The 27,486-nt window shown below is 40.1% G+C and overlaps 1 protein-coding gene across 1 annotated transcript in view; it reads left to right on the top strand.

The window, feature by feature from the left end:
• Positions 1-26,743, top strand: part of C5 (complement C5) — a 75,003-nt gene extending 48,260 nt beyond the window's left edge. Inside the window, exons 26-41 of the mRNA XM_031450343.2 lie at positions 801-960; positions 2,679-2,774; positions 4,097-4,268; positions 6,561-6,766; positions 8,174-8,326; positions 9,147-9,212; positions 10,303-10,384; positions 11,571-11,619; positions 15,753-15,855; positions 16,223-16,297; positions 16,414-16,519; positions 17,652-17,735; positions 18,589-18,678; positions 21,034-21,117; positions 25,338-25,476; positions 26,200-26,743. Of these exons, the coding sequence (XP_031306203.1) occupies positions 801-960; positions 2,679-2,774; positions 4,097-4,268; positions 6,561-6,766; positions 8,174-8,326; positions 9,147-9,212; positions 10,303-10,384; positions 11,571-11,619; positions 15,753-15,855; positions 16,223-16,297; positions 16,414-16,519; positions 17,652-17,735; positions 18,589-18,678; positions 21,034-21,117; positions 25,338-25,476; positions 26,200-26,338 (1,804 nt within the window). The 3' untranslated portion in view covers positions 26,339-26,743. The remainder of the gene's footprint in view (positions 1-800; positions 961-2,678; positions 2,775-4,096; positions 4,269-6,560; positions 6,767-8,173; positions 8,327-9,146; positions 9,213-10,302; positions 10,385-11,570; positions 11,620-15,752; positions 15,856-16,222; positions 16,298-16,413; positions 16,520-17,651; positions 17,736-18,588; positions 18,679-21,033; positions 21,118-25,337; positions 25,477-26,199) is intronic.
• The last annotated feature ends 743 nt before the right edge of the window (positions 26,744-27,486 follow it).

Raw genomic sequence — 27,486 nt, 5'->3', positions numbered from 1 at the left:
TTGAGAGAAATATATATATAGAAGAAAATGGCCAACAACTGAATACTTTACAAAAAAATTGAGGAAGATACAAAAAGTACAAAGAGTGATATTCATTTTTAGAAAAGAAAATTAAAACAAAAACTTTGGAAGGAGGGAGTCAAGGGGTCTGAGGCGCAAGGGCATCTGGCTCCTGGGCTGCTGAGTGAAGGAATCAGAGGGGAGGAATGGAGGTATAAGAGGCACCTTTGAGAGACGTCAGTAGAGACTGAAATTGCTTTTAGACTAAGTAATCACAAGAATTAAAGCTTCCTTGTGAGGTGGCAAGTTCTGCATCAAGGGCATGGCACAAGGGGAAGCAAGATCAACCTTCCCACGGATGCTGGGGAAAGGAATTTAGACCTTGACAGGGATTTAGACTGGATAGCTTGTGCACATTTTACAGTCTGGAATTTTATGACTTTGCTCTTCCACATCTCATGTCCATGGGCCGCTGCTTTGACTCAAAACTATTTATTTCACCACTATTGTCTTTGACTTTAAGAGAGTAATTTCTTTATCATCAGGCATCAACTTGCAGCTTGGGTAGGATAATGATGTTGTAATCACAGAAGATGTGCTGCTCACATTTGACTGTTTGGGGAGGTCTTCCTAAAATCTTCCCTGCCCTTGTAAAATGGTGACAGCTTACTTTGGAATGGCATGTTTTAAAGTGTTCTTTTCTTTCAAAGAATAAACACCGTATGAACTAAAACACACTAAGTTGAAAAATAAAAGGGATTCAATATCTAAATGCTTACTTACTTGATTTTGTCTTAAAGGTTAACAGCTTTTGCTTTAAGAGTACTTGGACAAGTAAATAAATATGTAGCTCAGAACCAAAATTCAATTTGTAATTCTTTATTGTGGCTGATTGAGAATTGTCAACTAGAAAATGGATCATTCAAGGAAAATTCTGAGTATCAACCAATAAAATTACAGGTAAGGAAACCAAATGCACAGGTGAGCCATGGTTTTATTTACAAGTTTGAGCTGTGTTCTTATCCATTTTAGGAGGATGAAGAAGAGAGGGGGACATATATGCAGTCCTGCAAAAAACTTCTATTGAGTACAGGCAAAGAATTTGATGATTCGGGGTAGGTCAGATAAGAGAGATCTGATCTAGCATAACAGGCATTAGTGGGTCACAGTGCATAGGCGCTAGAGATCTCAGGAACATGTAAAATGTACTAATTTGTCCACATATGCTTGGTATGGAATCTGCACCTGAACCTCAGAGCCTCCCCACAGGTCTAGGCTGCAAGGTATTGTCATGAAAATGAGAGGGATCCTATTTATACTCTGTTAGAAAGAGAGATTGGGGTCAGTTTATTTAAAAGTACAACAAGGTGTTATTTGAAGTTGAAATACCCTTACATACTTATATGCTTGAATTACAAATTGTCTCCAGAGTATTGCTACAACAGCTTCTACTCCTTAGAATGTTGTTTCTGTTTTTAGGATTCTACAGCTTGTATTTATTTATTTTGCCTGCCCCAGTCCAAGCCATTTCATATCAGGCATGAGCAGCCTCCCTGGCTGACAGGGGTCCCGGAGTAACCCTCTGCTGTGCCAATAACAGCTTAGGACCCCAACCAGAAGCGGGAGCAATTGACATCATCTAGGTGCTGTTTGAAGAGTAAAATACTCTTCTTAAGTTCCCACCCATCCATCCATCTATCTGCATTCATTCAACAACCATTCACTGAGCACGTAAAACATGCAAGGGTCTATTTTAGGCGCCACGGGGGAGGAAAAGTGGGAAGGATGGACCAGAGACTATCCCTGCCACAAAGGAGCTCGCACACTGGTCGGGAAAACGGGTTATAAATACTAACAACTCTAATCAAGCTGTAAGAGTGTGTGTGTGTGTGTGTGTGTGTGTGTGTGTGTGTGCGCGTGTGTTCATGTATTTGTTCAATAAATATGTATTGAATGAGTACTAAGTGCTACATGGAAGGGACATAACAGGTGTGGTCACTGGGGCCATGGAGGCCACAGTCTAGCAGAGAAGTCAGACACTAAGTAAGTGATTTCCAGTGTGTGATACTGGCTAAGAAAAGGGATAGATGGTTTCTTTGAAGGAAGGAGATCTAACCTAGGTTGGAGGAGTTGAGAAAATGAGTTGACCAGGCTCCTGAGAGCTAAGTAGGAGGAGGGCAGGAAGAGTGCTCCAGGTGGAGCGAACAGCGTGCCTGTTATTTTGAGGTGGAGAGAGAAAGTGGTTCATTGAAAGAGCTGGAGCCGAGAGGGCTGAGGGGTGAGAGGCACAAAACAAAGCTGGAGGGGTAGCTAGAGGTCACTTCGTGGAAGGTCTTATAAGCGATGCATTGGAATGTCACTGCCCTAAGAGGAAAAAATATGGGAGCACAGAGGCAGAAGAGTGCTTTATAGAGGAAGTGGCATTTTACCAGGGTCTTGAAGGAGAGGGTGAACTTGAACATGGCGAAGAGGTGTGAGGTGGAGCTGTGGGGTGGGGAGGCGGAGGAGGGGAGAGGGAGTGAAAGTGTATACCTAAGACCTTCGAGAAAGGGCAACTACGCTGACGGGAGTGCATGAAGGGAGAGGGCCAGACGGGGCCCCAAGTGGACACCAGAGCCCAGTCATGTCACTCTAAGGACAGCACTTCACTCTCCTTTTCAAACATGTTTTATTTTTAGGGTACCTTGCCTACTGAAGCCCGAGAGAAAACCTTGTATCTTACAGCCTTTGCTGTGATTGGAATTAGAAAGGCTTTTGATATATGCTCGCTGGTGGTAAGTAAGAATTTTCTTTCTCCAACACTCCTTTATTTATGCACCATATGCATGGGCAGGGACTTGAAAATACCTTCAACTTCAGGATTGAAGGATTTCAGAATTGTGATAGGTGTTAGAAAACATCTAGTCCCACCACTGGTTGACAACTGAGAAAACTGAGGCCCGTAGGAAAGGTGAACCTCGCTGTCCCGTGTCATAGGCTATTGAATCGTGACTTTGGAACTGGAACTCATAACTTCTAACTGTGATGAAAACATGACTCCACATCCCCTGCTTCCTTCTCTTATCTCTGCTAAGTCTTAGGCCAAGTATGTGAGTGTCGTTCTACGACCTGGAATACAGAGCCTTGAGACACTGTATCATGAAACCACCGAGGGTGCCCCGTACCATGTTTACTGCCTTGAGTTGGGCTGTCTCATTTCCTCGGAAGCTGAGGGGAGAAAGGAGAGGATCCACTTAAGAGGATCAACATAGAAGGTGCCAAAGGTTAACAGAGATGAGACCGTGATCTGGGAAGTAAATTAGACCTGTCCTTCAAACCAGCCTGCAGAACTGAGATGGACGAGCCCAAGGGGATTTGTAAGACTTGAACCACAAAGTTGTTTTCGTTGAGTTCAAGAGAATTGTTTTTTATATCTACATATAAAGTCAACAAGACAAAATAATCAACCAGGACCGGTTCCCAGGGGCCTAGAGGAGCAGTTGGCAGCGCCTGGTGGTACATGAGTGAGAGATGGATGGAGCTGGGAGAGATGGCTCCAGGCAAGGTGTTGGCCACCTTGCTTCCTCCTCACCCATTTTTCCAAAATAACTATTTTCATTGTCTCAGAACAAAATAATAGAGACTATTTTCCCAACAATCCTTAGGAACAAAAAGCACTTTGGCAGTTTGGCTCTTTTTCTCTGCTCCTTATAGTTTTATTTAGTAAAGCTCCTTTTGAAAATGTGAATCTGTCTCAGCTATGCTGGGGAAGAATGAGGAAAGCCACGCCTGAGCTTGGTGTTCCTTCCCAGAGGCTAGGTCTGATGTGGGAAGCAGAAACTAAATGGGAAAACCTCTACAGAGGAGGGGAGGATTCAGAAGCAAAAAGCTTAACCCAATTTGGCCAGTCTCATTTTCGTTTTTGAGGTTATGCTCTGTTCCTTCTCCCAGAGGGTTTGCTTCAGCCAGACACTATCCATTTCCATTAGGTCACTTCTCTTTCCACCCTTCATCCTTCTTGTCTGCCCCAGGGTGCTGCAACCTGGGAGTGGTTCCCATCAGTTGACAAGTTGATGCTTGACAAAGAAACTTAGGTATCTTCTGCTCTTGTTTCCAGAAAATCAGCACAGCTCTAACAAAAGCTGAAACCTTTCTGCTTGAAAATACCCTCTCGACCCAGAGCACCTTTACGCTGGCCATTGCTGCTTACGCTCTTTCCCTGGGAGATAAAACTCACCCACAGTTTCGTTCAATTGTCTCAGCCCTGAAGAAGGAAGCTTTGGTTAAAGGTATGACTCATTCCTGACATTTATTCAGCAAGCGTCGACTAAGCATGTAGCGTCTGCTAATTCTGGGAAGGGGCGGCGGCGTGCAAGGTGGAGTGAGAAACAATCCCTGCGCTCAAGGAACAAGCCGTCACAGTGCAGTGTGATAAGCACTGTTATTCATGGATTTATTCGCTCCCTCAGCACATATCTATGCAGTACCTCCTATGCACCAGGTACTATTTTAGGCTCTGGAGATGAAGCAACAGACAAAAAAATGATAATCATCATCATAATCCAGGCCTTCATGAAACTAACATTCTAGCTAGAGATAAATATGATAAATAAGTAAAACACTGCATATAGTGAATAGGTTAGTGGTGACTGATATAAAGGAAACTAAAGCAGGGGAGGGAGACACGGCCAAGGGGGCGATGTGTAATTGTAGATGGGTGAGGTGAGGCTTAACCTCACTAAGGAGATGGTATTTGAGTCAAGACCTGAAGGAGGTGAAGAAGTGAGCTGGTGGCTCTCTGGAAGGGTGTTTCCTGGTGGAGAAACAGCTTGTGCAAGTGCCTGAGGTAGGAGCATGCCTGGTGCTCCAAGAAGGCAAGGAGGCCAGTGTGGCTGGAGAGCAGTGAGATGAGGGGTAGGAAGTGATGTCAGGGAAGGGAAGGGTGAGGGAGTGCCATGTAACCCTCGGAGGTCGTTGCAGGAGCTCTGCAGGACTCCTGTGACAGTTGTGCGACATACAAAGCACCCAAGCAAGCAGGTGAACTGAGGCTGAAATCCAGCCTGTGCTCCGCTCCCCCAGCCATGCACCCCAATTTGGGTCAGCTTCTACTCAGCACGGTGCTCCTGTCGCAGTGATATCAAGGTGCTGTAGGCACCAGTGGGAGCCTCAGAACCTTACCTTCTACTTCAAGTGAGAAGGGAAGCCATTGAAGGATTTTGAGCAGAAGAGTGCATGACCTGGCTTATATTGTACCAGGCTGACCGCGAAGGGATGTATTTCATTTTGAAGAATAAAGATATTGCTTCCTATGGATCATGAGTAAGGAAACAGAGAGGAGCATGGGCCATTGGCCAACGTGCCTATTCCAGCACCAGCATGATTGGGCACTTCTGAGCCCTCTCCTGGTTGAGGTTTCCTAAAAGTTTAATAAATCTTACATGAGGTTCATCACTAATCTACAAAATTTGACTTCTGTCATCATTTAAAAATGACTGAATCTTAACAAATACCTCAAAACCCACTTGTATAATACTTTTTAAACAACACAAAAGAAATGTCTTGGGTATTATAAGAAATGGATCATAAAGTCATAGAATTTAAGAGCTAGAAGGGAATTTAATCATTCAACTAATGTTTGAGCTGGATGTATCTTGAAAAACCCAGCCTTTCATTCTAAATGCAGCCTCCAGGAGGGAGGGCTTTGGACTTTTTGTCCAAAGTCGTGCAAATAATGGAATTCTGCATTGTCAACGGACACATCAGAATTTTGACTAATCTTCAAAAATGATTTCCAAATATGCTTTACTATTTTTTAAAGATTATTCTTCAAAAAGGACTTGTGGTGACAGCTTTAACTTACTAGAGCAATAAATAAATAAATAAATAAATAAATAAATAAATAAATAAATAAATAAATAAATAAATAAATAATTTAGAAGCTAATTTATGGAAAGTGCTGCATATATGACATTGTCTTTAGTGTTTTAAACTGGGAGTAGGGAACAGAAGACTAGACTAAGGCTCTGGGTGTGATCGCATAATTTCCAGGATGTAGACTTTATTCTGACAGGGAGAAAAGTTCTCTAATTTATTTTGTAGTGTTGATAATGACAATAAGCCTTTGTATGTGTTTGGTGCTTTCTGGTTTATAAAAACATTTACATTTGGTATCTCACTTGATTTTCACTGCAAGAAAAAAAGTACCATCTACACTTAAGGAGACTGAGTCCCACAGAACTAAAAGAATTTGCCCAAGTTGACAGGCTCAGTTAGTAGCAGAGTAGAGCCTGGAACCTAGGATTACTAATTCCCAATTTTCTGCCCTTTGCACTCTACCATACTACCCCTCCCTAGGACACGTGGACGTTCCATGCTGACCTTCCTAAATAAAGACAAGCAGCCCTGTGTTAAGGGATCTTGTTTTGCATTGGTCACCTTGAGAAAGTTCTTCTTACAAAAGAGCAGGAAGCTTCTGGAAACCAGAAGGCCACTACCAGAAGAAATGTCTAGAAACCTGCTAGAATTGTTATGCCAAATCCACATCCTCATCATATTAACCAGTGTGATTTGTTGATGTTCAGGCAATCCACCCATTTATCGTTTTTGGAAAGGTAGTCTGCAACAGAAAGACAGCTCTGCACCTAATGCTGGTACAGCGCAAATAGTAGAAACCACGGCCTATGCCTTACTTACCAGTCTGAGCTTGAAAGAGATGAATTATGTTAACCCAATCATCAAGTGGTTATCGGAAGAGCAGCGGTATGGAGGTGGCTTTTATTCAACCCAGGTAACATTTCTTTGTCTTGTTTCATCCTCCAGGAGACATTTTTAGTGCCTCCCACACCACGTTCCATACTCCTTGTGGCCTCCATGCTTTTGTCACCACACAGGCAAACCACAGATATGAATAAATGACTAGCATCAAGAACCCTAAGAGATTATCTGCACTGACACCCTCATACAGAGGAGGAAGTCAGCCCCAGGAGAGTCATTTGGAGAGTTAGTGGCAGAGCCAAAATCAAAACTCATGTCTCGTGACTCTAAGCCCAGTACTTCCTTTATGATTCTTAATTACCATGGAGGGCTAGGAAGGCTATGTTAAATCCTATGTAATAAACAGTAGCTGCCATGCAAACCAAGGTACTGATGTTCCCTTCCACAAAAATAAATAAAAGCAAGAGCAGTTCTGGTTAATATGTTTATCTGTCCATGTACTAATGTAAACTCATTTGAGCATGTATATTTTGTGTTATAACTAACTATTATGTGATGTATAATACACATCCATATTCAAGTTTATCTCACGTGTTAGCATCTTCCCTGTTCCCTGGATGTTTGGGCCATGATGGAGTGTGTGTGTATACGTATATAAAATTCAGGGCTAGAAGCGTCCTTCAGGGTGACTTTAGCGATCGTCTAATCTGGAGGGGCAAATGTGTTTTTGTCATGAGTATGACTGGAGGCTTACTTAGCAGAAAAGAGGGCCCCATTCATCAGCACTGGCTGCATAGACACAGAGAAAAAAGGGTAGACATGAATTTGATATCTCTGATCTAGTCACATTTCCTAATTTCATGGATGAGGAAGATGAGGTCCAGAAAAATAAAGTTCACCCATTTATTCCCTCAACAAATACTTGTTGAATAGTTACCATGTGTGTGCCTCCTCAACAGAGAGGATGCCAAGAAAGATATACTGCTTGCCCCTGTGAATCTTACACTGCAGTGGGGGGAGGCCAATGATAAGCTATACATAAAAGTACTACAAACTGAGATGAATGCTCTACAAGGCAGAGGGAGGAACATTAAGACAGAGTGATGGGAAGGGGGAGCTTCTTTATGGCTTCACTGTAGAGGTATTTAAGCTGAGACCTAAGGTTGAGGAGATGCATAGTCATGGGAGGAGCTGGAGACATTCTGCAAAGAGCAACTTGCCTGAGGTCATGCACTCAGGACTGTGGAGAACTGGGACCTGAGGCCACACTTCCTTCCTGTCCCTGCTAACAGCAGCATCCCTCCGGGACAGGGAGAGATCTTCCTTCCACCTCCTCAGGAACCCTTAACCGGTTTCACTCAGTCAGCTGGAGTTTAATCTCCAGGCAACGCTGACTTACGCTCTCATAAGAAAGGGTATTTGTAAAGAGGGAGCATGTAAGTAAGTAAACCTATTTTTGTGTCTTGCTGATTGTCGGTAGGATACAATTAACGCCATCGAGGGCCTGACCGAGTATTCACTCCTGGTTAAAAAACTCCGCTTGAATATGGATGTCAAAGTTTCTTACAAGCATAAAGGTGACATCTACCAATATAAGATAACGGAGAGGAATTTCCTTGGAAGGCCAGTAGAGGTAAATAAAGGACTTTTTATAATATTTTATAACTGGATGGGACCTTTGACATCATCTGCTCCACCCTTCTTTTACAAACGTAACTCTTCACTCCCTGAACATACAGTGAGTACCTACTATGTCCTACACAGGGATGCCTGCTCTATCCTGGGCACTAGGGGTTCAAAAGTAAAGCACAGAGAACCCTTGTGCTGTGGAGGAGACAGTCATTTAAACAAAGAGCGAAAAATAAGATCTTTGCTAGGGATGTGGAAGGACAGAGGGGAGCCCTCCTGAGCCAGGCTGAGAGGTGGGAGGAGTTTGTCAGAGGTATCCGGGTGAGCTGGTTAAATCTGGAAGAATCAGGAGTTAGCCAGCTGAAAAGGGACGAACATTCCAGATACAGAGAACAGCACACACGAAGGTTTGGCAGTAGAGTAAGAGAGAAGACGCATTTGGGAGCCTGCCAGTGGTTCCATCTGACCCCAGTAACACATGCAGACTGTGGCCACGTGGGAAATGGCCTGCAGGTCCCCTGACAGCATACCCCATGTTCTTCGCTACTACTGGATTTTTTAAATTGAAAAACCTTGACGGCCGATGAGAATTTCCTAAAGAAAAAGACACATCGGAAAAACTAGGCTCTAAATTGAGAACAGTAGCTGTCGGTGTACAGCTACTAACACATGTTTTTTCTAATGACCACATTTTAGATTATTTTAAGGTATATTTAAATATACAAATAAGTAGAAATAGTTCTTACTGTCCATATCCTATAAATCTGTGCTTATGAAGAGTAAATAAGCATGAGAAATGATATTGAATGCAAAAATCTTTCCAGGTGCCTCTGAACGATGACCTTGTCGTCCTCAGTACTGGACAAAACAACGGCCTGGCTACGGTGCATGTGAGTATTTCCTGAAGAGCCAGCTTGATTGGGGCTATATGTCGGCTTATACCAAGTAACATAAAAGAAAGGGACTTTGCCACAGAGTTACAGAAATCTGGGGTTTGGTAACCATGACTAAGGTAAGAGTCACTTACCATTCTTTCTAGCTATCTTGGTAGCTGTCCCCACAATTTCTTTTTGAAAATGGCTTTATTAATCTTTATATGCATGTAGTCTGTGTATTTGTGGAAATTGTATATATATATATATATACAATTACAAAGCAAGATAAATAATTTATATATTTTTATTTATTTATGTATACATACAACATATATGCATGTACACACATGCATACCAATTTCTGTGGTTAGTAACAGTCACACCTCGTTTATCCAGCATCACTGCAATTTATGTATACATGGAAGGGTTTAAGTTTCTTTTATTTTATCTGTAGATTGCATGGATACACATAAACAGCTTAGAAAAACTTGTGACTGCCAAATGGCTAAAATAAAATAAACTACATATTCTGAGCATAAATTCACATCCTATTGGCTATTAATTGGGTTCTCTAGTCCGTGTATTCCTTCAAAGACTGTTTATAAGGTTGCATGAGGGTGGGGGAGATGGATTGTCCACTTTTCTGTCACTTTTAGTTGCTCTCACTATACCTACTTTTGGCAGCGCCCCTGCCCTTCCATGCACACCTATAACTGGTTGTTACCACGGTGGTTTGTGGGATGGGGAAAAACCAGCCTTTGTGGCCTTGTGGTGTTATGCATAAAATTAGAGTGTACAGGCACAAGAATGAAAGTCTTAAAAACTTTTCTGTAGTCAGGTGCTCAGATTTGACTGCACGGAATTTGGACCAAGGTTCTGCCTGGCCTGAGATTGTTTTTTTGCTTATTTTGGGCTTCTCAGCTATGTTCCCGATTGTGGAGTTTGCTGAAAGTCCAGCTGCTGGGAAAGGGGGTCTTTAATATGCACCGCCTGCACTGGATGATGAAAACACTCCAAGCATCCATTTGCAGCAGCACTAACACCTAATACCTTTTCCACTCCCCATTTTAAACAGAGTCTTCTTGTTTACTTGTTCCTGATATAGGTAAAAACTGTGGTTCACAAAACCAGTACCTCTGAAGAAATTTGCAGCTTTCATTTGAAAATTGAAACCCAGGATATCGAAGGTAAAACAGCAGGATTTACACTGTAATTTTGACTAAGTGTAAAGAATGCCAAAGAGCTTCCCTGATTAGGAAAAATGTGCTAAATCAAAACACAAAATTTCCCTTTTATTTCTTAATTAAATTCTTTATCAGGTTGACATCTGAGTAAACATTACTGCCATTGTGGGGGCAGTGGGTAATTAGATTTACTTATTTATAATCTTTTTTTATTTAACAGAGGTACTGGGAATCAAACCCATGACCTCGTGAATGCTAAGCATGCCCTCTACCACTGAGCTATACCCTCCTCCCTTTTACTGCCATTTATTATAATAGAGGTTACTTTTGAATAATAGCTGTAAATTGATATTAAATAACAACAAGCTAAACGTATGTACTCTTGATCCAGAAATTTTTTGGACTGAAAATTACTTTTAAGACTGTAACTAGTTGTAAAGCCACAGAAAGGTCTAATTTCAGAACCTTGAGTTTCTGTTATTTTTGTGTGTCAGCCTTCCGTTCCTGGGCCCTGAATTTCTCTCATCACTCTGTTCGGTTTCCAACCCTTATCCTTTATGTATTCCAAGGAGTCTGGCGAATGCACTTTTCTCTGCCCCCATTTTCGACTTGGTCTCTTCAGGACTTAGGATCTTTCCTTAAAGTGCCCTTCTTTTCTCTACCCATGGCCCTCACATCCCTCTTCTAGTGGGTTAGTTCTCTCCTCCAGGTCCAGAAGTAAGTCCATCTGCATACCCCAGTCCTCCCTCCTCTACCCTTGGCCCCGGAGTCAGGGATGTCTGCTGTTCCTCTGCCCTGATAACTTCTGTTTGTAGTCCAGAGGCCTGTTTCCACAGGAAATTTCCAACTGCTTGAGAATCCAGGCATTAGCTCTTCCTCCCTGTAACCTCCCCCAAACACGTTACCAACCCCTACTTACCTAAAATAACTCCTTCCTTAAATTGTAAATTTTTAGAAAGCAGAAAACTGTTCTAATGATTTCAAGACTTTCTAGGGTTGTCAGTAGCCACGAATCTCCATTCAAGTCCCCCGAAGTGCCAACTTCCAAATCACAAATCATCTTTGTGTGTTCAGAGACCTGCTCTTTTATGATTCTGTTCCAAGAGGTTCCAGAACAGCTAAAAACAGTTTACACTTATTTCTGTTTGTTTGTTTGTTTGTTTGTTTGTTTGTTTGTTGTGTGTGCCAGTATCCAGCTATAGCTACTCGGACTACAAGCGCATAGTGGCCTGTGCCAGGTAAGCCTGTTTCCCTCAAGGGAAGTGTCAGTTTCAAGGTCTCACATCTGCTATAGTATTATTTCTTCAAATCTTTTTGAAATTTTAAGAATGTCCAGAAGATACAAAATTGTTCACTTTTAAAATATGGAACATAACTTGTATTCTTAAATAGCTATCTACTGCACAGAACAGCTTTGTTTTGCTCATATATAGTTTTCCCTTTCTATTTTGGCCCTCTTCTAATTCAAACATGTAATAGTAAATGTTTTGTCTTCCGGAAAGTAGAGATGTGACATGTAAGTATTAGGGTAAGAAAGAGCAAAAGATTCTCTCAGAAGCAACTCCCACTCTCTTAAAAAAAATCACATTCACCCAGCAAAATCCCCGGCTGGTGTCAGGCAGCCAGTGGTTCCTAAGTCAGGATGCACATCAAATTTTGTTGGAGAACTTTTAGAACTACTCAAAACTCCGACCTTGCTCCTGGAGGGTCTTCTAAGGGCAGCCCGGGTCCCGGGTTGATAACCACTGACGCTGAACCTTTAACAGACGAACTCCAGGCCTGAATTAGCCACTGTATTTATTTCCTATTGCTGCTGGGTAACAATTTACCATAAACGTAGCAGCTTAAAACAACCCAGATGTATTTATCTTGTAATTCTGGAGGTCAGAAGTCCTAAAATCAAGATGTCATCAGGGCCACAGTCTTCTGGAGGTTCTTTGGGAGAATCCAAGTTGTAGCTTTTTCTAGATTTTAGAGGCAACCTGCTTTCCTTGGCTTGTAGGCCCCTCCCTCCATCTTCAAGGCCAGCAGCACAGCATCTTCCAATCTCTCTCTCTGACTCAGACCTCTGCTTCCATCATCATATCTCCTTCTCTGACCCTTCTGCTTCTTTCCCTTATAAAGACCCTGGTGGTTACATTGGGCCCACCCAGATAATCAGGAGAATCTCCATAGTTCAAGATCCTTAACTTAATCACATCTGCAAGTCCCTCATGCCATATAAGGTAACAAATTCACAGGCTCAGGGGATTAAGAGATGGACATCTTTGAGGGCCATCATTCTGCTGACCAAAGCCACCATCCTAAAATACTTAGGAAACTATAGGTTTTTGAAAGTCTGTGTATACACCTTAGTGATCACACAGAGTGAATAAGTTAGTGGCAGAGCCAGGACTAGAACACGGGCATCTTCCTCCTTCTTTTCACCACCCCTTTAGTACCTCCTTGTGTTGTGCTGTGTTCTATTTCCTTAACACTTCCTATTCTCAACAACAATGATTTCTATGGCTGGTATTTTGCTATTTTTTCTTATAATTACACATGATACAAAGCACTCAGTATGGATAACTTAGAAATTCCATAGAGTTGTATCATAGATTAGAGCTGTAAAGGATTTTAGGGCCAATATAGTAATTCCCTTATTTTAGAAATAAAGAAACTGAGACCCCCAAGAAGTGAAGTAACCTGCCAAGTTCTCACAAAGTTAGAAACAGAGCCAGGGCCTCAAACTCCAGACCCTGATGCCCAGTCTAGTATCTAAACCACCTCCTTCCAATCACTGTAATCTGAGACTGCTGACCTCAGAGAACAGCACATTGTTTCTTACCACCTCCTTCTCAGCCATTTCCTAGCCTTGTTTGTGGTCCTCAGCCCAGTCATTGTCGGGATTCCATCATCAGCTAGCCTGGCTCAAAATCCCTCCTTCCTTCCTTGGCCAGTCTCTGCTCTCTGTTCCCCCTCACACACCCTTCCTCACTTCTGAATGCCTTTCCATTAAGGTCACCCTTTCCCAGGCAGCTCCCTTCCTGCCATTCCTACTCTTGAGTACCTTCTCCTGGGGGAAGGGGACATGACCACCATTGAAATCCATAGCACTTGTCGCAGGGAGGTATGAGCAAACTTGCTGTGGGCAAAGCTAGAATCAGTGTATGGGACCTACAGGGAGGCACCCAGACTCTGACAGTGGAGCTGGACACCTATGGGGCAGCCTCTGCCGTGAAGGTCACGTGACCTTCAGCAAATCAGCTTCCTTCTCCAGGCCTCTTCTGTACAGCAAGGATATTGGACTCTGATCTCAAAGTGCCTTTCAGGTCTAATGTTCCACAGCTCTGCTATATACAAAAACACTCTCATCAAAAATTTATTCATTTGAATTCACTGATAGGACACCTAATTCCAGAATGTTAATATACAAAAGAAAGCAATAGAGATGTAATATTGAGTATTCTATACCTTAGTTTTTATAAACTGGGGATGGAATGTTCAAAAAAAAAAAAAAAAAACAAAACCAGGTGGGACATGGTTTTGGCTGTGTGATGCTGAAGTTAGGTTGGATTAATTCCAAATGTTACTATTAGTACTTATTTATGTGGGAATTCTTTGCCGTCCAATATTCTCTCTACTGATTAAAAAAAAAATGCCAGCACGCAGTTTCAATGTTCAGAGGGTCTCTTTCGTGTATTTAGCTTTTTATAGCTCCTCTATTGTATTCATAAGAAAGAAAAAAGGATTTCATTTCTCTCCTTCCCTCAGAACAAAATGCCTTTGGGAAAGATTGCTGTCTTTGGCAGCAGGCAAAGGGCTTCTTAAAAGGAAGGTTTCTGTTCCATGGTTGAAACAGTCACCATGGCAACCCGTCATCAAGGCTCCAGCAACTTTTCATAGACACTCTCCACTCAGGAGGCCCTTTTCCATCCTGTTGACAGAGTATTTGCATCTGTGAGCAAGAGTTCTCTGCTCCTGGTGACACTCACCCACCCAATTAGGGAGATGCTGGATGTCGTATTTCAGTTCGAAGTTGCCTTATATTTTGTTCTAAATTGTTAATTTGATGAAGAATGGGGTTGAGTTTTTATAAGCCAGAAATTTTATAATATTTAAATTTTTATGGTAAATGTTACATCTAAAACTTCTAAGAGGGTCTGCTTTTTATATGCTCAATAAGATGACTGGGGAAGAGAGACCCCTTGCCACCTCATTAACTCAAATAATACCCCCCATTTCACTCTTACTTATTCCTTAGGTGAGATCAGTTCATTCTCCCCCTTATGAAGCCTTCTTCTTCCCAGGCTTTTTCTTTAATCCTGACTGCTCTCTCCAGCTCGCTCTCAAATGTTCAGCTGCCTTTCTTGAATCTTAAGGTGAGGCTGGAATCTGAAACTCAACCTTTGCAGAACCACACTCCTGGCCAGTCCCTACCCTACCAACCTGCTCCTCTTTTAAGTCTAACTCTGCTTAATTGTAGCATTAAGTCTCTTTGCCTCTCAAAACGAAGACTTGGAGTTATAATGATAAATTTAAAACATAAGTTTATACTTCTTCAAAGTTAATTTTCCAAATAAGAAAATGGGCTCTGGAAAGGAAAATAACTTGTGGAAATCTCTTGGCAGAACTGGGATAAAACCCAACTTTTCTGATTCCTCCTTTCAGTCTTCTTTTCTCTCATACCAGAAACACAAAAACAAAATAAACCAGGCCTCTGCTTTTACCCCCTTTGCCTGTCTCCTTAGCTTCCCCACAAGCACAATTCCTAGACAAAGGATAATCCTTGAGACATCTTTTTAATTAAGTATTTATTGTGAAAATTTTAGAAAATAGAGGAAAGCATGGAAAAGAAAAGAGATAATCACACTTATAATCTTATCATCCAGAGAAAGTAGCTGCTAACATTTTAGTATATTTCCTTCCAGTCTTTTCCTGAACATGCTTGTTGAATCTCTTTCCAATATACGATTAATTTTCTTCTTTGAATATGCTCCATTAGAAAAAGAACTAGAATGAGAATGAGAATCAAGAGGCTTATGCAGCTCTGAGGGGAACTAGTCATGTGGCCTTCAATAAGTACCTTACTCTCATCCTCAGTTTCCTCTACTAGCTACTTAAAAGCTTGGACTGAATGGCTTTTATGATCTCTTCAAGCTCCAGAATGGTGGCCCATTGACCAGTCAGTGAATAAAGAGTTGGAATAGATGATGACTCAGAGGTCTCTTACAACTCTAAAATTCAGATATTGCAACATATATATCACAGAAAACCAAATAAGGGGAGACCTAAGTCAGAAATTAAAGCCTACCAAGCAAGGGTTAGAACCTTTTCTTAAAGAATCTTACCTATTTATTTATTTCATTTCCTAATCTCTAATTTATTTTAGCTACCGGCCCAGCAGTGACGAATCATCCTCCGGGTCCTCCCATGCAGTGATGGATATCTCTTTGCCTACTGGAGTCAATGCAAACACAGACGACTTAACAGCTGTAAATGTTTTCGTTTAAATATTTTTATGGATGCTTGGTTTTCTTTGCTGCATTATTTTACAGACAAAGCTATTTCCTTTCATTCTAATACATCACTTTTGTTAAGTCACCCGGAATATTCTTTTCAAACCAACAATCCACCTAAGTTTTTATTTTTCAAAGTGTAGTGGGGGCATATACTTGCATGGTCTGAAAAATACAAGTGCGTATAATGACATGTTCAGACTTTTTCAAGAGGGGAAGCTGCTCTTCAATGTCTTTAAATAGTAGATTGCATCCCCATGCTCTAACGTTTTATCATTGGGTGAACACATTTAAACAAAAAGATCATGAAATTAAATTCAAGATTTTCTCTTTGTTCCCTTAGCTTGTGGAAAACGTGGATCAGCTGCTGACTGATTACGAAGTCATAGATGGGCACGTTATTCTGCAGCTGAACTCTGTAAGTTCCACTTCTCACCATTCTTCATCGACTGTTGCTATTCAGAATTTACAGGCTAAAATATTACGAGTCTCTTCTCCCCCGTAATTTTCTTAAACCTTGAATTTGTCGAACAGATTCCTTCCAATGAGTTTCTTTGCGTGCGATTTCGGATAGTTGAACTTTTTCAAGTTGGATACCTGAGTCCTGCTACTTTCACAGTGTATGAATACCACAGGCCAGGTAATCAGCTCTGCTCTAAAATTTCTTCAGAGGACTGCTCTGTATTCATTAAGGGGCCTGTATAAATCCACTAGAGGCCTGCAGATGTTATATATTGCCTTTCTCAGGGCTCATTCTTCACAAAAGTCCCCGCTTGAACAGACAACCCCTGCATGACATTAAGCAAGTTATGTCACCTCTCTGGTCCTCAGTTTCTTCATGTTTAGAATAACTGGATTAGATTGCTCCCCACTTTTAAGTTCTTTGCCTCAAGATTATAATTTGGTGTTCACTTTTAACTATTCATTGCATCTCTCCTTTTTAGAGAAGACTGCTTACCATACTATTTCTTTAATCCTCCCAGAATCAATTTCTGCTGCATCTATAGTCTCATCAGATTTTGCAGAGAGCTCTATTGTAGCAGTTGTCACATTGCATTGTGATTATTTGTTTGCATGTCTCTCTCTGCAACCCTAGACAGAATGTTTTCATCCTTGTGCCTCTAGTAACTAACACAGTGTCAGGAACATAATGTGTATCGATAAATGTTGAATGAATGATTCCCACATTTGATCATTCAGTCACTTCTGAGACTTTTAAGTGATTGGAGAGCTCTTTGGTTCACAAGACTGAAGACTTCACTTTGGACACTTCTACTTGTTCCAAAATTCTTAAAGTGAACCAAACTCTGACACCCATTCATTCTAGTTTTATCTCCTGAAACTGCGTAGAACATACTTAGCCCTTCTTATCCTTGAGCGATAGAAAAAAAAATCATATATATATCATGATATATATGTGTGTGTGTGTGTGCTTTTTTATTCTCCAGCCTAAACAGTTAGCAATTATATTTCTTTCAATAGACTCCCATGCAACATTATTTCCTCTCATTCATTTAAGCACCAGATATTTTCATTCGAAGAAATGAATATTGAAGAGTAAAATTTCAAGCACAGGAAGGGAGAATATTTTGAGGGTGGAGGGGCCCACGTTTGGACAGGCAATTCATAATTTAGCTTCCCTGAACTTTAGCTACAAAAAAGAGAGTTTGGAATAGGTGATCTCCAAGGCCCTGTGGGAGAGACTCATTGACAGTTAAATGTGTTGTGGGTTCATCAAGCAACGTCTTCTAACTACTTTTCCATTGCGACAGATAAACAGTGCACCATGTTTTATAGCACATCTGATACCAAACTTCAGAAAGTGTGTGAAGGAGTAACATGCAAATGTGTCGAAGGTAAACTTCATTTAACGTGTTTAGGCTGCATGCTTGTTTAAAGCAGCCACTCATAATCTGGGGCTAATCTGGGGTAAGCTGTTTGACAAACTGTCATTTCTCAGAATTAGAAACATAATCTCATCTGACTGAAAGCTGATACCTTGAGCACTGTAAAGCTGCTTCCCAACAGCTCCTGAACAACCCAGTACCGTACAGAGTCAGAGGAACACCATCCAGATGGTTGTTGGATGTCAGAAGCATAACACAATGTGATAACCTCGTCTTTTTAATGTAATAGGACCACAGGGTGAGAGACCAGAGGCTCAGGACTGAGCCACTAGCTTCTCTTTCTTTCCCCTGGTCCTTCCCAGTTAGTGATGTTCTCCATTCCGTCTTTTGTAAATCCAAGGCAGCCTTATTGGTCAAGGAAAAGACCCAGAACTCACCAATAATCAGCAACTGACTCCGTGAGGGTCTGGGTTGGTTTTAGGTTTATTTTGTTTTTCAAAATCCTTAATATTTACATGTTTCTTAGGTACTTATTACTCCATCTTATACCTGGATCAGTCGAGTCATCATTTTGGTTCCTTCAAGGGACTTTTGATTATACTCAAAATGGGAAAATGTGGGATGACTACCCATTCTAAGAATAAGTCTCATATTCAAGATTTCGTTTTTGTTTGTTTTTGTTTTTGCTTAGTATTCTGTTTCACTTTATGAAAGAGGAGAAAATGGACAGGTCTTAGGAATCTGTTATTTGTAAGATTATATTGGATCGTCTCAGGGCTGATGAGAAAGAACTGTGTTTATTCTCAGAGAGTGTCTGCTTCCTTCTGTTAACCTAACTTGTACCGTTTTTCACAAAATCCAGCTGACTGTGGACAAATGCAGACAGAATTGGATCTGACAATCTCTGCAGATACTAGAAAAGAAACAGCATGTAAACCAGAGATTGCATATGGTAAGTTCAAAAGTTCAATATATAGTTCCGTTAAACGTGGCATTTTATGAATACATGATCAGTTAGGAAGATCTACAACTTTACACAGTGATTATATGGCTATAACATTCCATGTGTTCCCTTGAAGGAAAATGCCATCAATTTTCAGCACTAACATGCAAAGTTATTTATCCTTCTGCAAAGATTTATGACTTTCATTAGAAATGATGGGAGTAAGGTGCACATGTAGCCAAGACACTTTATCTCAATAGATTCTTTTGAATGAAAGGTGCTAAAACACACTCAAAGAGAACATTTGAGAAGCCACAGGGGTATAAGATTTCACTTCTGCGTTCTTCCAGTTAGTTGAGCAGAGGCGGAGACAAAGGTGGCTCTTGGGTATGGTTGTTTTCCAAAATCCCTCCAAAGACAAGGTTAAAATATCCGTACTAACTAATTTTTAATATATGCACAACTGCAATCCATGTTTGAGACTGTCTCCATTTCAAAAGGAGCATCTCCTTCTGGTTGTCCAGACCTCAAAGCTAAATCAAATGCCCAAGTCAGTTGTAGTCTTGTCTCAGGTTCCTTGTGGAATTAGATCCTTTATTTTTTATCCATTGTTTCTAATGTTTATGTCTGGCTTTTTTTTTTTTTAAGAGACAGTGAGCAGGTTGAACACTATTTCAAATCTTTTCTTGAAAATTGGTAGCGGTTTTTTTAAAAATTAAAAATAAGTGCAGTGCTATTCAGGAAGCATTTTGTGTTTACCAACCGCTTTCATGTATGTCTTCTCATTGGTGTCCCATAAGACCCCTTGGAGGTAACATAGGATTATCCTTATTTCACCAGTGAAGAAACTAAGATTTTGGGAGGTTAAATAATTTGTTCAAAGTCATGCAGGAACTAAGTAGTAGAACTAGGATGCATCTTGGTCTCCAGTATTTTTTTAAAACTGGAATATAGTCAGTTACAATGTGTCAGTTTCTGATGTACAGCATAATGTCCCAGTCATATATTTGTTTTCTGGTCTCCAGTATTATTTCCATTGTATTACACTGAATTCTCTTAGTGGAAGTATAGCCATAAGAATGAATTTTGTATGGCTCATGCTCTTTCTTCAAATTCATCTTGAGTTTTAAAAAAATGAATGCTAAAAAGCTGCCTAACTCAGCTAAGATCCACTGCAACTTTTAAAATACATTGAGACTTGAGGAGAATACTATATTGTTTGAACAAATTTTTTTCTAAAATTTAGAAGAACCAGATTATTTCTTTCTTCATAAAAGAATTATTTTAACTCTTAAATATAAGAAGTCTATTTTAACACAGAGAGTAAATGCAGTCTGCATTTAGTTTATTGCATTCAAGAAAAAACTTAGCTGGCTTTTGGAGCTAAGTTGGAGCTACAGGTTGATGCTAGAATAACAGAATAGAAACAAATTTAAATAATTTTGTCTCCTCCACCTATGCCCACAGTAGGTACATTGCCCATATCCATCATAAAGACTTAAGAACATGAAATTCAGGACATTCTTGTCTATTTTAAGCCATTAATTTACACAGCCTTTAGTTCTGCCACAGTGAGTTCATTCATTCATCTGTATATCTTGCTAGCTAGCTAGGATCTCAAAAATGGACAAAAACATTTAGGTCATTCACTTCACCCCATCGAAAGCAAAAATAAGAGAATCTTTTCTCAGACCACATAGAAGAGATGGGTCCTCCAAACTGGTCATTTAAGAACTGAGGTCAAACATACCATGGATTGAACAGTGATACCTGAATGAAGAGAAAACAGGATTGAGAATGTCTCATGTCAAATAGCTGCCAACTCAAGCAAGGATGAGTCAGAAAACAGTCCTATCAACATCCAAAGATCAAAGCCAGAGGTGGTATCCCAGGAATCAAAGCCAGGGAACCGGGAGGCCCACCTGGCAGGCCAGAATGGAAGCTAAGGCCTCTTCTGTGCATGCAGAGAAGGAAGGGGCTCTTAGTGCCCCGTGGGTGCAACTCCACCAATCTTTAAGGACCAGAATCTGAACTCCACATCTAAGGCTTATTTTGTTTGTTTTGTGTGCTTCTGTCTTTTAAATTAATGTTGCTCTTACCCTAATCAGCCTGTTCTATACCAGTGACCAGGGCTCATGATTCTAAGTAGAATGAATCATTAGAGATGTGTCCAGCAGAATCACACTGAGAGTATTTGGGAAGTCTTCTTGGTAGCAATGAGATTGACCTTAGGGTGCCCATAAGAGCTTGCCAGGCTTCATTTCTCATTTATTTGACAAACTCTGTCTTCTGTTGGACATGGCATTAGTGGTATTAAGCATGGATTATTGTGTCTCTGTGTGTGTGTGTGTGTTTTTTAACCAGCTTATAAAGTTAAAATCACAGCCGTCACTGAAGAAAATGCTTTTGTTAAGTACACCGCAACCCTCCTGGATATCTACAAAGCTGGTGAGAATTCATTCATTCATTCTTTCATTCAACAAATGTTTAATACTTACTATATGGCAGACATTATATTCAACACAGAGGATACAACTTGAATAACACAGCCAGAGTTCCTGCCTTCATAAAGCTTATATTCTATTTGAGGGGACATACTTTTTTAAAAAAGGAAATGGAGAGATAAATTAAACAATTATAAATCGTAAATATATTTGAAACAGACACAGGATTAATGGGGGAAGCTCCTTCAGTGTGTAACAGGTGGCGTCTTTTAGGAGTTGATATTAGGAGTTAGCCATTCTCAAAGGGGAGAGTAAAGGAAACCAGAGAGGCAGGAGCCGGGCCGTCAGGGGTTTGTAAGGCATGGCAAGAAATTTGGATTTTATTCTAGAAGTCCAAAGGGAAGCGAATAAAAGGTTTTCGGTAGGTAAGCATTTTCTGATTTATGGTTTTAAAAGATCATTCTGGCTTGTATTGGAAGGAGCCAGAGTTGAAACAGGGAAACTAGTTAAGAGCATCTATGAAGTGCAAAGCCTTGCTTAGATGCTGCATGAGTTTTGATAGGATAAATGAGCTTAAGTAACCAAAACGATAGAATGAATTCCTGTTATGTAAAGTAACACATAAAACAACATTTTTAAATATGTTCCCTTTTATTCTCTAAGTAATCTAAGCTACAAATATTATAAAACAGCTTGTCAAATAATGTAAATTGTAACACAAACAATTCATTAAATCATGTCTAATTCCAAATAAGATTTTTTAATTTTAGAAATTGTCAGTGTTATTTTGACTCACTACACGATGCCCCGTTTGAGCTTTAATTTGGCAACAAGGAACCACGTCAAACTTTTCCAATTAATCTCTATTGAACTGATAGTCATTACATGACCTATAGCCTCAATAAGTGATTTCTCCTAATAGCAACAGTATCGTTCATGGGATTGAACCCTCTCTCAGTTTCTGCTAAACCAAAAGTAATTACATTCAAATGTTTCTAGTCCTTTGATACCATCTAACGTTTTAATGTATTCAATATATCTCTATTATCAGCAAAATTATAAGAACAGTTATTGAAATGTCATGTTCAGTTTGCCTAATTTTCTTAGTTTTTAATCGCCTTCAATCCTCAGAGTTTTATAAACACCATTGACAAGGTTTCAGTATTCACAAGTTTCACTAAACTTAAAAGTGTATTATATTTTTTGCTTTTGTCACTAAAAGCAAAAACATTTGCATATTATTAGCCTTTCTCTTAAATTGATATTTTGCTTTGTTTTATATCAAATGACAGATCATTCTTCATTTGTAACAGCTCTCGCTTCATGTTCATACTTCCTTTACTTATTTGTATACAACCCGTTTTATCATTCATTCATTAATCTGTCAGCTTATTAAAGCTGAAACATTTTTTCTTGTCTTTTTTCTACAATACCTAAACATTTTTTCTGTGATACCTAAAGATAACATTGACATCATTGCTAGAATATCATGGGCAAATCACTAAAAAGTAGATATATTCACTTTCTAAATGTGAACTCCTGTATCACACTATCTAAATGAGTCTGTCGGACTTGGTACGACCTCTAACCCGCCTCTGCACTTCTAGCACTACTGCCTGCCTATCAAAATCCCAGTATTTTTCCAATTTTTATTATTGCAATTTTTAAAGCCCTTCACATTATTACTTAATTTTGTCTAGTGTGTATTAGATCTGGGGTAGTAAATAACAAATTTATGAGAACAATATTTAAAGTGATTTTAGCTTCCTTGTGTCTTTGTATTATCCAGAGACACTTGATAGGTAATAGGTGCCAAACTGAAACAGCTGGAAACTTCGGGACTTTTGCTGAAGCCCCAGACTTCTCCCTGGCATTACATTTGCACCAATTAAGTGTTCATATAAATATTTTTCATTGAAGCCTTTTTGCTCAGGCAGTTTGATATCTTGTTCAGTTGTTCCTTCCAGGACCTTGAGATCAACAAAACCCATTAAGCCATCTTCAAAATCTCCAGGTTTTCATTTTAAGTTATTTAAAACATGTTTTCTGCTAAATAGTTGATTTTCTCAATAATGATTGAAATTTTATTTTATTACCTTATTTGTATTTTCCAAAAAGCTGTGTTATCTTTTCCATAGAAAGGTATAAATTTTGCAAAAAGTAGGGCCATAAATCTAAATTGTGACAATATGTTTACATTGGTTTTTCTTCTCCTTTGAAATTCTAACAAATATTTCAAGTCTGAAAATATTTGAGTATTTTTAACTATACACTAGAGTTTAAAATTCGAACAATACTTTCCAAATTTTTCTTTGCTTGATCAACACTCTTCACATTTTTTTCCCTGGTTTTTATTATTTTCAAGTGTTTCATGATATGAAGTTGACTTGTCATATTATTTTATTTTTTTCTCATTGATGACCACAAATTTTCTTAATTTGAAACATAATTGCCATTCTGACAAAAAAAAGTGTTTAGCACTTTGATCTTTTCACAACCCAGTTTTCGAGCCCTTTTTGCATTCAACATTCACATCATAAGCAATAATAAGCCATTTCTGCTTTTCATTCCAGAAATACAAATTACTTACTTTGTGTCAATTCTTGCATAGTATCAAAAGACAGTCCAGACTGCTCTGAGTTCCGGGCAGCATCAGATGATTCCCAAGCTGAAGTTCTTTATCAGTATCATTTCTTCTTTGTCCTCCTGTCAGTTCAGAGATTCATACTCATGATATTCAAAAAGAAATGTTAAGAAAATTTTGTATACTTTATCTTTTCATTCTGGGTGTTCATTTTTAATATATATAGATTCTGAATTCATATAAATATTGAAACACCACACACTTACAGAAGAATTGCTGATCACTAACAATAAACCAAAATAAAGACTAAACTATTTAGAATGAAGGGCAGCTATGTAGTTCAAGGATAGTGATATTATTGTCCTATTTTTAGTGTTTCTCCTGAAACACAAGGTGCTTAGAGCTGGTGAGGATATAAATGAAAAAAAGGATTAGTGATTGTTGAAACTGAGGTGAATTAATTATTCTCCCTTCTGAATATGCTTGAGATTTTCCATAGTAAAAAGTTTTTTTTAAATAATGATAAGGCCCCACGTCACCACACTGCTTACCATGACAGGGCTGATTTGGCAAATAGTGCTGGGAATGTTGTTTAGATGTTACTGCAACAAGAAATCATGTATTAATGGTCACCAGGAGAGCCTAAGAAAATTAGCTTGAACTAATGTGGGTACACTGGAATTTATATTACTAATTAAAGTTTACCATCTATGCAGTTGCTATTATATACTATTTACCAACAGTTTCAGAAGTTTTTCAGGGTTTAATAATTAGGATGACTCTGCTAGAGTTTAATAACTGGGTATCAGCCCTCAGTATATAGCAGTGAATTCCCTGTCCTGGCCTCAAGAAGTTTCCAGCCTAGCAGAGGAGACAAGCATATGCAGTGAAACACTGTGATAGAAATTCAAGAAGTAATTTCTATCTATGGAAGTAAGGGGAAGACAGATACTTACAACAAAGAGCATCAGGGAGTGTTTACTGGATGCTGTGAGAATTGAAGATGTGTTTAAAGACGGGTAGTCATTCAAAAGGCCAACATGGGAAGGAATGCATTCCAGGTAAGGGAGCCAACTTCTTGGCTACGTTGGAGTTCTTTGGAAATCCCAGAGTTACCCTCCTTAAAATTTTCCATCTTTCACATGCCTTGCACTTTACCACAAAATTGCCCATTGCAGCTACCAAATCCTTTTTTGTTTTGCTGTATAACATATGGAGGGAGATCAATACCATTCAACTCGAGGGAGGTTCTTTTAGTTTCTGGTTCTACAAGAGTCATAATGAAAAGCATTCATATAGTGCTGTGTTCAGAGCACTAATCATATGTTAACCCATTTAATCTCATAACAGTTCCACAGGGTAAGTTTTATTGTGATGCCCATTTTTGGGGTGAAGGTCTGAGCCTCATTTGTCTAGGGCCACACAGCCAGGAAGTGGCAGAGCTAGGGGTTAGCCTGGAGAGCCTGATCCCAGAGTCTGAAGTCTTAATCACACAGACATTGCCTCTCTCCAGTAGCTGTTAGCCTGTCGAGATAAGTGTAGACTGAATAATAAATAGCCATGAGGAACTGGAATGAGCAGAAGAGCTCACAGTTGTGACATTGTCACAAGAATCATAACCTTACGTGTGTGTCTCTCAGGAGAAGCTGTTGCTGAGAAAGACTCTGAAATCACCTTCATTAGAAAGACAACCTGTGCTCATGCTGACCTGCAAAAAGGAAGACAGTACTTAATTATGGGTAAAGAAGCCCTCCAGATAAAATACAATTTCCATTTCAAGTAAGTCACCAATATTTTGGAGTCTTTGATCTTCCCTCCAAAACTGAGTACAATTTATTCTCTTTTTAATTTTTTTATTGAAGTGTAGTTGATTTGCAAGTTTAGTTTCAGGTGTACAGCAAAGCAATTCAGTTATACACATACATACTTTTTCCCCAGACTTTTTCCTGTTATATGTTATTACAAGAAATTGAATATAGTTCCCTGTGCTGTACAGTAGGTCCAATTTATTCTTAAACACACCACATGTTTCTTATGTGCCTAGCTGTTAACCAGCAAGCCACTAGGAGCATAAATGAAATAAGGTAAGTTTAATACCTCAGGGTAGCTGAGGACTCGCTTGAGGGTAAATCAATTCAGTGCCTCAGTCTGAAGATGAATCGGGGGTGCTCATCGACTCCCCCATACCACATCTGTTCCCTCAGTGAGTTCTTAGGCTGTCCTCTTTATCAGGAGGACCGTGCTTAAATACACATTTCATTATCTGTCTTTGAAAAATGGACTTTGAAACGGATGCTGTTACTGCCTTTAACCATGGGAGCCCCAAGCAGCTTCACGGTGCTCAGGGTTTTGTGGACCTTCCTAGGGGGAGGCCAGTCCAGAAGAGCGTGGCCGACAGCCTGACCCCTGGGCACCTGAGCAGCCAGAGCACAACTGAACCCAGCTCTTCTCTATTTGTGGCCTTCATCACAAATGCTTTTTTTTTGCGTGATTCCTTGGCAGGTACATCCACCCTTTAGATTCCTCGACCTGGATTGAATATTGGCCTACAGGCACCGGGTGTCCATCATGCCAAGCATTTTTAGCGAATCTAGATGAGTTTACTGAAGACATCTTTTTAAATGGCTGTGAAATCGCCTGAAGAAGGTCAGCTGCACACAGTTTTCACTGTGGGCTCCTGTTGTTGAAGTTTCTTCCTTTTTTTTTTTTTTTCTTTTTTTCCACATTCACAGCTGGTCTTATTCGGAAAGCTCATTCTACTTAGAATTATGGATACTTGCTTTTATTAGCGAACAATTTTAAGAGCAGTAACTTTCTGAAATAACATGTCCTTGGGGGGCATGGAGACAGACACTCATTCCAAGGTTATCAGACACCAGGAGCAATAAATTGGAACCCTCCTAAAATCTACCACTCAGGAATGTTTGCTGGGGACGAAAGAATAGCCCCATTGAAATGTAGTATCTTACAAAAACATGGCCTTTGCTTGAAAGAAAATACCAAGGAACAGAAAACTCATCATTAAAGCCTGACTTTGCTTTCAAAATGTGTGGAAAAGCATGTTATTTTATGCTAGGTCAGCTTAAACTACACAAAGACAGGCAAGTTGAGAGAGGTGGAGAAAGGCAGCCCTGGAGACCTGAGAAGGCCTCACCTCAGAGCCCTCGGCAACCTGAGAAGGTAGGAGGCTTTGTCGTTGCCCCCTCCCCTCCTGTTGCCCTCTCCTTACCCCCATGGGGACCTCTCTACTCCCTTCCCGTCCTCCCAGCACATACCCATTTCCCCAGGAATTTGCTCTTTTGCCAATAATTGCTCTGCTGGAGGGCAGGCCCCAGTGCAGCAACCTGGTGCAGAGAAACTGAGTGGGAATTGGGGGACTTTTGTTCTAGCTCTAACCAGGGCTCTGAGCCTCCGTCTGGGGTTTATAAAAGAGGATTTCTAACAGGAGGTTCATTTTTGAGTGACATTTTGCAGCACTTTAGATCTTATGAAAGAGTTCTCACATAAATTCCCATTTAATGTCTCCAGAATCCCACGAGGTACAGGAATTGTTATTATCCCCATTTTATGGATGAGGACATCGAGGCTCAGAAAAGTGAAGCAATTTTCCTAGCCTCATAAGGGGCAGAGTGGGAGACCAAACCCCAATTGTGATCTCTCTTAACGATATAAATACCTCCCTGTTCCACCTTACGGCACCATCACAGTGCTTGTGGGGTTAAATTTCCTAAGACCAAGGCAGGATGCAGTTGAAGTTTCTCAGATATAGTTTAATAGGCCCCACTGAAA

Source organism: Camelus dromedarius, chromosome 10 (genome assembly GCF_036321535.1).
Source record: "Camelus dromedarius isolate mCamDro1 chromosome 10, mCamDro1.pat, whole genome shotgun sequence".
Classification (NCBI taxonomy): domain Eukaryota; kingdom Metazoa; phylum Chordata; class Mammalia; order Artiodactyla; family Camelidae; genus Camelus; species Camelus dromedarius.
This window is presented reverse-complemented; position numbering and strand designations above follow the sequence as displayed.